Below are 12,318 nucleotides of genomic sequence, written 5' to 3'. Positions count from 1 at the left end.
CGATATGTCCCTTTCACGTCGATGTTTCTCTCTCTCTCTCTTCCTCTTCCTCTTCCTCTCTCTCCCTCCCACTCTATCTGAACAAAAAACGATAGGATGTCTTTGGGTGAGGATAAAAAAAAAGAACGGAGGAATCTTGCACTGTGGGTGGTTTGGCAAATGTTTGTCGAGCCTCTGCTGTGGGCAAGCAGTGCAGGAGCTGAATGGCCCTTTCCTGAGCCTCGCACCAGCCAGGGGTTGTTGCGGACAAATCCCACAGTGACTCATGTAGCGGAGGCCTGTCTGATCCTTCCCCTTTCTAGCCCGCAGGAAACACTTCTTGACGTGTGGGCCTTTGTGTTTTGAAATCAGACCCCCACGAACCTGGTACGTGAGAAGTGTTCTGGGAGAGAATGCCAAAAGTGAACCCGCAGGTGGGGTGGTCTTGATGCTGTGTCATCTCTGACCACCCACCGCGTCTTAAAGGCTTTGGAAGCCTCTGATGTCATCCGATCATTCTCGTTCTTTATTGACGTATTCCATCAACACGATCCACTGCCCACAACATACCGGGACTCTCCCAGGTCCTTGTTTCCATTTCCCAGGGCTGGGCTCAGGTCAAGTTCAAGTTCGAGGGGGAGAGGGTCGAGACCGGAACAGCCGAAATCGGCTCACCGTGTTTCCATTATGATGGCTTTGTAAACACTGTTCTCTGCAGAGACAAGCGCGTACTCTAATGATGTTTCCTTCTTGTGTACCGGTTTGGGTGTTTTTAAAGTGTTTCTGCTTACCTTCTGTGTCCTGGGATTTTGAGGTTTTTCTCTTATGATGCCAAACACACGTAGGCAGGGATCCAAACTAATACACTCATTGCTCCCCTGAGCCTGGGCCAAGCCTTGGGGGAGGGGCCGTGCACAGGACCAACCAGCTGGCTGGCTGTTGTGTGGGTGTAAACCCCGCCCCCCCATCATCCTGCAGTTGCTTCTGGGTGTACCAAACTCCTAATGGCCACCCTCAGGCCGCCATCAAACGAATGTGTTCATAAAAATCTTGAATCTCTTGGAATTAATTTGAGTGTGTGTTATGAATCTGTATTCATTGCCCCCAAACTTACTGGCTTAAAACCCTAATTATAATTTCTATTCTCTTGGTTTTTGTGGGTCACGGATTCAGCCAGGGCACCCCAGAGGTGGCTTGTCTCTGCTCTTGATGTGTGGGATGGACGCTGAGGCTGAAATCATCTGAAGGCTTGACCGAGGCCGGGAGACCTGCTTCTGAAGTGGTTCATCCTGCCCTGGCCGGTTTGGCTCAACGGTCAGAGCATTGGCCCATGGACCAGAGAGTCCCGGGTTCAGTTCCCGCTAAGGGCATGTACCTCGGTTGCAGTTTGTCCCTGGCCCTGGTTGGTCGTGCGGGTGGCAGCCACTCGATGTGTCTCTCTCACATCAATGTTTCTTTCTCTCTTCCTCCCTTTCTCCCTCCAGCTCTATCTGAAGATAAATGCAAAAATGTCCTCGAGCAAGGATAAAAAATAAAAATAAAAACAAAGCGGTTCATTCACATGGGTAGTTAGTTGGTTCTGGGAAGTTAGTTTCCTTTCCTTGAGGGACTCTCCACACACGGGTTTCTCCATAGGGCTTCAGGGTTCCTGGTTTGCACCAAAGTAAATGATGAGAGAGAGAGAGAGAGAGAGAGAGAGAGAGAGAGAGAGAGAATTCTTTTAATGTCCGAACTCCAAAAATCACAAAGCATCAACGCCAACACATCCTATTGTTTTGGAAGCGAGTCAGTGATCTTTCTAAGAGGGAAATTACATTCTACCTGTGGAAAGAGGGTCACAATTAGTATCACAGAATCTAACTTAGGTTGTGTCCGAGTTTATAGACAGCCGTCCAATACCACATATTGAATACCCATCCCTACTGCAGCCATTGAACAATCACTGTGTACATGTACTAAAATCCAACGTGAATGTGGGTCAGTTCTGATTTCAGCCTGTACTTGCGTTACAGTCTAGCCGAGTGGATCCCTCCAGCTGCTCTCCCTGGGCAAGGGAACAAAATGAAAAGAACTGAGAGAGAAAGAGGGGCATGCAGGGGCATCGGGGAGATGGGAGAGATCTATCGGAGAAGGCCAAGGTGAGTTACTGAGCACCAGAAAAGAGAGTGCTTTTTTTTTTCCTTTATTGATTTTAAAGAGAGGAAGAGAGAGGCAGAGATAGAAACATCAATGAGAGAGAACATCGAGTGGCCGCCTGCTGCATGCCCCCCACTGGGGATCAGGCCCACAACCTGGGCAAGTGCCCTGACCGGGAATCGAACCGGCGACCTCTTGGTGCAGGGTCGATGCCCAAGCACTGAGCCACATCGGCCAGACTAGATTGCTGTTCTCAGTTGTCATTTAGGGACAGGAGTTGGTTGAATGGGATGCAGCTCTGTGCTCAGCCTGAACTCTAGCCCTCGTCCCGCTCATTCAGGAATGCAGGGGTTGTCAGAGGGTGCCCCGGCCCCCTGCAGAAGGGACATGCAGATACACTTGAATTGTCAACAACAGGAACGTTAGACAGCCATGGTGCTCAGCTCCACGGCGGGGGTATGAGTCAGGATGTTAGGAAAGAGGAGGGTTAGAGATACCTCCGTAGACACCCCGATAGGACTAGTAACAGCTAGACTGGAAAATCGGTGTGTTAAGTACTGTTCATCTGGGCTTGTTCCAATATCCCTACAAGGGCCCGACTGGGTGAGCAGGAATTTCCAGACAGTGGTGCTTCCCAGAGCCAGGCAGGGGTGGCTTTGGTGGCTGGGGCACCCTTGCATGGTGAAGCAGACCCTGCCAGCACCGTGGAAGTGGGGGTATGCGTGCAGACCCCACAGGGAGAGGTTGGCAAGATTCGCATGCTGGCCAAGTAGCTGCATTAAGGGCTGGGCTCCAGGCTCAACAGGGAAAGGGTGAAATGAAAAGCCGAAAACGCAGGCTTTTGGAGCAGAGAGGGAGCCGATGCTCGCGTTTCATAGGAGGTCTGGTTCAGGGAGACAGAACTGATGCCAGGCGCCCCCTGCTGGAGGGCATGTGACATCTCATGGGCTGGGTGGCTCAAGAACCCAGGGAATTTGCCTCCCAGAGGAGGTTGTCACAGGAATCCCCTCTTACCCTCTCTCCTCACCTCCCTCCCTGGACACTGTCTAGTGATCTTTAGAACATGGGACTTTTTTTTTTTCACCTATAAACGGATCAAGTGTACACACAGGTCTAGGCACCTGTATTCACCAATCACCAGCTCAAGAGAGCCCGGATTGGGGATTTAAAGAGGATCAAGTTTGGCCTAAGTATCTGCAGTCCTGTTTATACCACCCAGTCTGTGTTGCTTTAGGGGCTGTCTGTTTGCAATAACAATAGAACAGGGATGATGGCTACCAGCACCCAAACAGGACGGTCAGGCGTGAAGTGTCCAAGAGAGGCCTGTGACCGCCCTGCTGGTCAGGTCCAGCGACACGATGGGAGAGATCTCTGCCCACCGGAGAGAGTTGTTCACAAAACACAGGCCGGCCCGCTGAGAAATTGAGGAGCTTGGTCAACTGGGAGCCAGCAAGGAATTTTTTTTTTTTTAACTTTTATTATTATTATTTTTTTCACTTAGACCTTTGTTTATTGCTTTTGGAGCTCAAACTGAAACAAGTTCCCCATGATTTTTAATTTTTTTTCTTTATTGATTTAAGAGAGAGGGAGAGATAAACATCGATGAGAGAGAACATCAATTGGCCGCCTCCTGCATGTCCCCCACTGGGGATCAGGCCCACAACCGGGGCATGTGCTCTGACCAGGAATGGAACCTGCGACCTCTTGGTGCAGGGTCAATGCTCAGCCACTGAGCCAAACCCAGAGCCAGCTAAGGTGAGCGGCCCTCTCCTCACATTCAGACCTCTGCTGCCCCCTGTAGGGCTTCAATCTGCTTGTTTGCCTTGTTTTACATCCCCCGCCCCCAGCCTTGACTCCTCCATCTGTGAAATGGGTTTAAGCTCTGCCCTTCCAAAAAAATTAAGACGAAGCAAATTGTGTGTGTTAGCATGAAAGGAGATGATAGCCAATAGTGACTGACTGATTGATTTTTTTATCCACACCCAAGGACATTTTTGCATTCATGTTCAGATAGACAGGGAGGGAGGAAGGGGGAAAGAGAGAGAGAAACATCAATGTGAGAGAGACACATCGACTGGCTGCCACCCACATGACCCCAACCGGGGCCGGGGACAAACTGCAACTGAGGTACACGCCCTTAGCAGGAACTGAACCTGGGTCTCTCTGGACTGTGGGCCGATGCTCTAACCACTGAGCAAAACCAGCCAGGGCACTAGTGATTTATTTTAAAAGCATTTTTATTGTGGGAAAACGTATATAACATGATATTTACCAGTTTAACCATTTCAAGTGTACAATTCAGTGGCACTAAGTAAATTCACGTTGTTGTGAGACCATTTTCACCATCAATCTCTCCAGAACTCTTCATTTTCCCAAAGGCTCTGTCTGCATTAAAGACCAACTCTCCATCCCCTCCCCCAGCCCCTAGTAACCACCGTTCTACCCTCCATCTCTAGGAATCTAACTACTCTGGATAGCTCAGCTAAGAGGACTCATTCAACATTTGTCCTTTTGTGACTTAGTTCACTTAGCAGAGTGTCTTCAGATATATACACAGATGTAGAATTGCTGGATCACAGGTCGTTCTATTTTTACTTGTTTGAGGAGCTTCCATACTGTTTGCCGTAGTGGTTATATCATCATATTCCCCCCAACAGTGCACAAGGGGTTTCTTTCCCCACATCCTCACCAACACTATTCCTTCCTGTTTTTTCGGTGATGGCCATGCTAACAGTTGTGAGGTAGTTTCGATTTGCATTTCCCAGGTCACTGGTGAGGTTGAAAGCCTTTTCATATGCCTGTTGGCCATTCCTATATTTTCCATGGAAAAATGTCTATTCTGGTCTCTGTCCATTGGAGTTTGTGTGTGTGTGTGTGTGTGTGCGCGCGCTATTGAGTTATATGAGCTCCCTAAATATTTTGGATGTTAACCACTTATCAGATATGTAGGTTGCCTTTTGACTTTGTTGACTATTTCTTTTCCTGTGCAGAAGCTTGTAGATTTGATGGAGTCCCACTTGTTTATTTTGCTATGTGGTTGGTGCTTTTGGAGACACACACACACACACACACACACACACACACACACACACCATTGCCGAGACCAATGTCAAGGAGCTTTTCCCCTGTTTTTCCTTTTATGAGTTTTTCAATTTTAGGTTTTACATTCACATCTTTAATCTATTTTGAGTTGATTTTTTGTGCGTGGTGTAAGATACGGGTCCAATTTTCTTATTTTGCATGTGGGTATCCAATTTCCCCACTACTGTTTTTGAAGTGACTGTCCTGTTTCCTTGAGTGTTTCTTGGCTCCCTTGTCAAATATTATTTAATCACAGAGGCATGGGTTTATTTCTGGGCTCTTAATTCTGTTCCATTGGTCTACATGTCTGTTTTCACACTGTATACCATATGGTTCTGATCATGATAGCTTTGTAATATAGTTTGGAATCACGAAGTGCGATGCCTCCATCTTTGTTCTACTTTCTCAAGATTGCTTTGATTATTTAGTTTTTGTGTGTGTGTATGTGGTCCCATACAAATGTTTAGGCTTTTTTATTTTTCTAATTATATGAATAATCCCCATGAAATTTTGATAGGCACTGCATTTAATCAATAGTTCATGTTGGGAGGGAAGCTTAAGCTTTGAATGTGGACCGATGAACACAGGGATGAGGAGCAGAGAGAATTCTGACTCATCCGGGCCAGGTTAAGACCTCTGCTTAGAGGGTCTGTCTCAGCCCCACGTGTCTGCTCTTATGTTGAAGCTGTCTGCCTTTTTATTGTTGAAGCTGAAAGTCTGCAACCTACATGCTCTAAGTCTATTACATTTTTTTAGGCGTTCTGTTAGGTTCTGGTAGGACAATAGATGGCAAGAGACGGAGGTATGAGTCCAGGGCAGCAGGTGTTGGAAGTTTCTGGTGTGACCGTGGGTATGGGGTCCTGGTCAAGGTCTCACCTATGGTAGATTCGGAACCAACGTACAGTGGTTTCAATAGAGCAGCCGCAAGCACAGGCCTCTGTGGTTAAAACGCACCCCAGGGGCAGGGACGGCATATAATAGCTGAACCTACTCTTTTAGCCCCTTCCAACCTTTGTAATCAATTCTCTGTTAAATTTCCTCTGCTGGAGACACCTAGAATGCTTTTAGTTATCCTTGCTGGACCCCAACGAAGCTTCCTTTCATGCAATTTAATATAAAAAGACCACTAAATCTTAAACACGATGGATTTGTATCCTCTCTGACTTTTCTCTATGATTTTATCATGCAACTTATTTAGTATTGTGTGTTCGCATAAGTAGTATCATTTTACATTATTATTTTGCAACTTGATTTCTTTTTAAAAAATTGACAAATAGTCTTGGAGGTCTCTCCATGTGGTTATAAATAGGATATTACATTTTTATTAATTTATGCCTGATGTTCTGTTAGCCATGTATGTGATGATGGACACACAGGTCTTTGCAACTGTTTGCTCTGAAGAGTGTGCCGTGATTACCATTATTTGTACCCGCGTCAGTGTTTCTTCGTGGTAGTTAACCAAAAGGGGAATTATAGAGTTGCTGGCTGTGCGCATTTTTAATTTTACCACAGATTTCCCAATTGTTCTTCTAAGTGCCTCTGCCGATGTACACTCCCTCCCATGGGCCGAAGAGTGTCCGCTCCAGTATTTGATATTTCCAGGGTCTTTAGTTTTGCACAGTCTAGGGGATGTAATGCTATCTTGCTGTTGCTTTAGCTTGCAAGCATCTGTTAGGTTGACAATGACTACTTCAGGCTGACTTCAATGACAGAAGTAATTGTTCTGTGGCTTCTACTCACTAGCTTTCAGTGGCAGACCTTTGGAGTGGCTCGTTTGCCAACCAAGCTGCACCCGAAAGCTCACCATGATTTCTTGTGCCACCAGAAGGTGCTGCTGAGCCTCCGGTTGACTGAGGCTGCTGTCCAGAGGAAGGACAAAGCCCCAGGCTGGCCGTGAGCAGGTGTGCTGAGGTTTCTAGGAGCTGCAGGTGCCTAGCCGTGGCCAGCAGCTGCGGAGAGCAGAAGGGATTCCACCAGCCATGCCGCTGTTGATACACAGAACAACCAGTTTGCAGTAGTGAGTGAAAGTAACCGGCTTCATTGAGAATCAGTGACACAGCCCGCTCCCTGGGTTCATTGAACATCATGGAAGCTGGACAGTATTGGCTGCTTGATTCCTTCTGATATGTAATTCTGTGATGAGTTCGAGCCCCAAGCAGAGTCCAGTAGAAACGCTGTGACCTGTCTGCTCTGAGAAAACAGGATATAGGGCAGGTGACATAGAATGGTTACACTTTGATGAATTCGGTTTTGTTGTTTTACAAGATGCTCCTCGGGAAGCTAAAGAAATCACCTTTCCTGAAGACCTCAGTTATAATGGGGGTGGGAAGGACAAGCTCATTCTGTTGCTGGAAGAAGACTTGTGTTCAAGTTCAGGCCTTGCCACTTGGAACCGCAGCTTCCTAACCAGGAAAACCGGGCTAATATTCCCTTCTGCCTGCCTTCCAGGGCTCATGCTGTTCCCAGTGAGCAGCCCGGGGCTGGAAGTCAGCACCACTCATTCTAGCTCTTGCTCGAACAGCAGTTCACTAGGTAACTTCGCAAGCTCTTTAAACTCGCTCTCCCTCAGTTTCCCAATCTGTAAGAGGGTGAGATTACACGGGTTCCACTGTCCTCTGTGAGGATAAAGACGACAGGCGGTGTGTAGGGTTTGGATAAATACTGCTGTATCCGATGCAGCCGTCAAGCAGGTGCAAACACAGCTGTGCAAAAAAAGTGCCCAGCTGCAAACAGCCAAAACTAGTTTCAGTTCAGATGCAGAGAGAATGTGCTTTTATGGATGAAACGGTTGGCCGGGACGATTTCAGGCCTGTCTTCTTGTGCAGCTGGGCAGCAGGGTCAGAGAATTTCAAAAATGAGGATCAACTCCTGATGAATCCTCCCGGTGTTCTCCCAAGGTGTTCTCCCGGGTCCTCCGGGATCGTGCGCCACCTGGTGTCCGGTCTCCGCCACTGCCCAGAAACCACGTGTAAGAAAGTGCTTACAACCTAACTACGCACCCTGGTTTTGACCCGTCCTAGCCAATAGGGAAGGGGGAGGCGGGGCACGAGAAAGCAAGAGCCCAATCACCTCCTGCTCTTCGAGGAGAAGGCGGGGCTTGGGATTTACCACGTTGGGTTTGTCCGCAGCGCTAATTACTTTTTCCAAAGGCTGGAGGGTTTCACTCCGGCTGGCGCCGCCGCCTCGCGCGCTCCTGCTCCGCCGCGACCGTCCGGGAGGCTGCTCCTCCCAAGTACCATGTGTGACGGCGCCCTGCTGCCTCCTCTCGTCCTGCCCTTGCTGCTGCTGCTGGTTTGGGGACTGGACCCGGGCACAGGTAGCGCGCCCTCTCCCACCGTCCCTTTTCGCTGGTGCCTCCCGCGACCACCTTGCTTCTGCGCTCCGAGGCGTCCTAGCGGCCCCCGCCGGCCGGCGCAGCCCGGCTCCGGCGGCGCACGGCTGACAGCGCCCGGGCCGAGGAGGCGCAGGCCGCAGCCGCAGGACGGGGCTCCGAGCCGGGCGGCCGCGCGGGAGACCTTCCCCGGGTGGTCGGGCCCGGGCGGAGGCGCTGGCGGGCATGGAGGTGCCGGCGAGGGAAGGGAAGGGAAGGCAAGGGAGGAGAAGGGGAAGGAAGGAAGGGAAGGGAAGGGAGGAGAAGGGGAAGGAAGGGAAGGGAAGGGGGCGCCCGCTCGGGCCGCGTCGTCCCGGTGCTGGCGCGGCGTGCCCAGCGCTGGACCCGCGCGCGGCGGGCGGCCGGCCGGCGGGAGGGCGGGCGGCCGGGCGGGCCCCGCCGCTGACGCGTCTCCTCTCTCCCCTCAGCTGTCGGCGACGCGGCGGCCGACGTGGAAGTGGTGCTCCCGCGGCGGGTGCGCCCGGACGACGTGCACCTGCCGCCGCTGCCCGGTGTCCCCGGGCCCCGAAGGCGGCGGCGCCCCCGCGCGCCCCCCGCGCGCCCCCAGCCCGGCGAGCGCGCTCTGCTGCTGCACCTGCCGGCCTTCGGGCGCGACCTCTACCTGCAGCTGCGCCGCGACCTGCGCTTCCTGTCCCGGGGCTTCGAGGTGGAGGAGGCGGGCGAGGCCGGGCGCCGCGGACGCCCCGCCGAACTGTGCTTCTATTCGGGCCGTGTGCTCGGCCACCCGGGCTCCCTGGTCTCTATCAGCACCTGCGGCTCCGCCGGCGGCCTGGTACTGCCTGCGCCCCCTCCGGGTCTGCCTGTCGGTCTGTCTCGGCTCAGGGGGTGGTCCCGAGGAGGGCTGGGATTCGGTGGGGGCGCCTCGGTGGGAACTTCAGCCCCCAGGGGTGCCCCACCACAGACCTAGGGGGGACTTGCCTCATCCGGTCCCGGGCAGTGCAGGTCTAGCAGTACCTGTCAGGCCGCTAGGCTGAGGGGTGCACTTCGTCCAGGTGTGGAGAGTACACTGTTTGCATGTGCACAGGTGTGTATGTGTGCATGTCACGGGGAACACCTGGATGTGTGTATCTCACCTCTTCATGGATGAGGGGATGGGGTGATGGGCACTCACCTCCCTTCTGTCCTTTTGAGTCCTCTGTACCTGGGAAACGAAGTTTGGAGGGCTCCCCTGACAGCCCACTAATCTACTCTAAGTCTCAAGGTGAGGACCAGGAGGGGGAGGGTGTTCATACCCTTGTTCCCTTATGCTACAAGTAGGCATTTGTGTGGCACCCACCTGAGCCAGGCCTGAGGGGTGCTTAGGGGATAAGACTCCCTGTCCCCGGAAGCTCCCTTGCTGTGGCAGTAGCTCTTCCTGTGTCCCCAAGACCCTGCCCTGCTGCATAGGAGACACCTGTGACAGGTGTGCTGTGGGGCAGGGGAAGTCCTTGCGCACCTCTGCCCTGCCTGGACTCAGTCATCTCTCGGCTACGCGGGTGCCCAGCCGAGTGCTTCTCCGCCTCTCCATGGTGCCTCCAGGGGCGCACATGGTTGGCAGATGCTCTGCCCCAGCAAAGCCTGGTGTAGGCTCAGGGCATGGAACACACAGCTGTTTCTCTATTCACTGTCATGACTGACTGCTGCGGAAGCAGTTTCTGACACCATCTTCTGTCTGTCCTTCCCGGGCACAGGAAACTGCTGGTCCCGCTTCACCTTCTCTGGTTGCACCGTGCAGAATTCCCCAGCCCTTACCCACACAGTCTGCAACAAGTCGCCTAGACTCTGCAACAAAGCCGGAAAGCCTGGGGGAGGGGGTCCAGGTTTTTATGAGACTTCTGCTTTCTTCTGAGCAATGTAGGGGACCGTGGGGGTGATCCTAGGACTGGCCCTCGCCAGTGTCCCTTTCAGGACTTGTCTGTGTCCCGATCAGAATGTGATCAGCTGGGAGAAATTGATTTCTTTGGTTAAACTAGGGCAATGGACGGTGGAGGGGACAGAGAATGTGGGCTGGGGGTGAGGAGGCTTAAGTAGGAAAGGCTCAGATCACTGTCGGACTCGGGTCAAGGCTGTATCATGTTCTGGGAGGGACTCGAAGGCCCACATCATTTTTGCTGTTTTTGCCAAAGTGTTTAAAGTCTAGGTCACATCACTGTACTGTACATGGAAACATCTGAATCCCATTTGCTGCGGTTTAGTGAGTTTCTGTAGAGGTCAGAGTTTATACTTCTTGGTGTAAAGTTTCCAGCGAGCAGCTATCTGTGAAAGAGCCGGGGGTGGAAATCTGGATAACATCGATTTAAATCCCCACGGAGGGAGTGCTGGGCCCTCTCACAGATGGTATCTGAGCAGTGAGGGTTCACTCCAGGCCTCTGGGTTTTCGGGACTGTCCTTCCCTTCGGCGCCATGTGAGGGCGCTGTGCTTTAGATAAAGGAACCAGGCCAAGAGGCTGAGCTCAGCTGTGCCAGATGCGGGTGGACCTCTAAGACTGGAGATTCTGAGTTCTTGCTCGAGCAGATGCTTCTGTTGTTTAGTCTGCCTTGCTCATCCTGTCCCTGTGAGCTGGGTGTTGGGCCCTTCCGAAGTGCGCTATGGCTGCAGGCCGCAGGGAAGGGTGACCTGGAGTGGACATCTGGGTTGCGAGGGGGTCCTGGGATGCACAGAGAGAAGAGAGAACAGGAAAGTAGGCTCGCCAAGTTGGCATCGTGCTTGAGACAGTTCAGGTGGGTGGGCACGTGCTGGTCCCTCCTGACCTGGGTGGAAGCCTTGTGTGGAGCCGTGGGCTGTGCATGTGTATGTGCATGTGCGTGGCGTGTGTCAGGACAGGCTCCAAGGCGTGGGAGCCGGGCAATGTCACGGAGATCGTTTTCGATGGCCACCGATGGCGGCCTTGCAAAGCCTTCTGCATCTCGAGAATCCTGTGGAGCTGGCATGGCAAACTCGGTCTGGAAGAGGCCACACAGTCAGTATTTCAAGCGTTGCGGGCCATGTGGTCAACACCGTCCTTTTAGTGAGAAAGATGGACGTGGCGGTGTTCAATAAAACTTTATTTCCATGTCAAGTGTCAGTGAACTCCTGCCACAGCTAACCTCCCCATGCAGCTTGGAGGAGAGATGCAGGCTCGGCTCCTGGCGCCTGCGCGCCACCGTGCTGTCTCCAGAGATGCTTGAAGGAGGGGCATGGCTAGAAGATATCCTTCCGTCACCGTTTAGGGACATGAAGAGTAAACAGCAGGCTCCATTTTGCCCCCACCCCCTGCAGCTGGCAGTGGGCACAGGCGTGGGCGTATGGTGTTTCCTCTCTCGGCGTCTTATTTTAGAAAAGCTGGGGAAGCTGCACTTTCTGGATCTACAAAGACCACGGGCTCAAGTATTAACTGTTTTCTGTTTATGCTGCTGCTGCTTATTTACATTTCTGAGAGTCCTCGGATATAGCGTAAGGTTTTGGAAGAGTGTCTGCAGCAGTCATTTCAAAGCAGTGACGTTTGGGCATACGAGGAAGGTATTTCCTGCCCCCCAAAATTGACGTCATTCTGGGCCAGCCACCTCCTGTGAATAGGGCCAGCTTGTGGGATGCCAGCAGAACTGGAATCAGGGTAAACCGCCGCAGAAGTCGCGGAGGGGGTGGCACTTCAAGGGACAGAATGCGTGCAGCCTTGGAAAGGGCTCCATGCTACTTGTCTGCAGGCGGGGGTGAAGGGGCTGTTTTGCATCGCTGCCCAGGAGGAGAAGTGGACAGGGGAGGGCGGCTGACA

At 52.2% G+C, this 12,318-nt stretch overlaps 1 protein-coding gene across 1 annotated transcript in view; it reads left to right on the top strand.

The window, feature by feature from the left end:
• The first annotated feature begins 8,364 nt into the window (after positions 1 to 8,364).
• ADAMTS17 (ADAM metallopeptidase with thrombospondin type 1 motif 17) overlaps positions 8,365 to 12,318 on the top strand; it is a 213,310-nt gene continuing 209,356 nt past the window's right edge. Inside the window, exons 1-2 of the mRNA XM_036278118.1 lie at positions 8,365 to 8,512; positions 8,995 to 9,359. Coding sequence (XP_036134011.1) covers positions 8,434 to 8,512; positions 8,995 to 9,359 — 444 coding nt within the window. The 5' untranslated portion in view covers positions 8,365 to 8,433. The remainder of the gene's footprint in view (positions 8,513 to 8,994; positions 9,360 to 12,318) is intronic.

Source organism: Molossus molossus, unplaced genomic scaffold, assembly GCF_014108415.1.
Source record: "Molossus molossus isolate mMolMol1 unplaced genomic scaffold, mMolMol1.p scaffold_m16_p_24, whole genome shotgun sequence".
Lineage (NCBI taxonomy): Eukaryota > Metazoa > Chordata > Mammalia > Chiroptera > Molossidae > Molossus > Molossus molossus.
The sequence above is the reverse complement of the archived record's forward strand: the minus strand, read 5'-3'. Positions and strand labels throughout refer to the sequence as shown.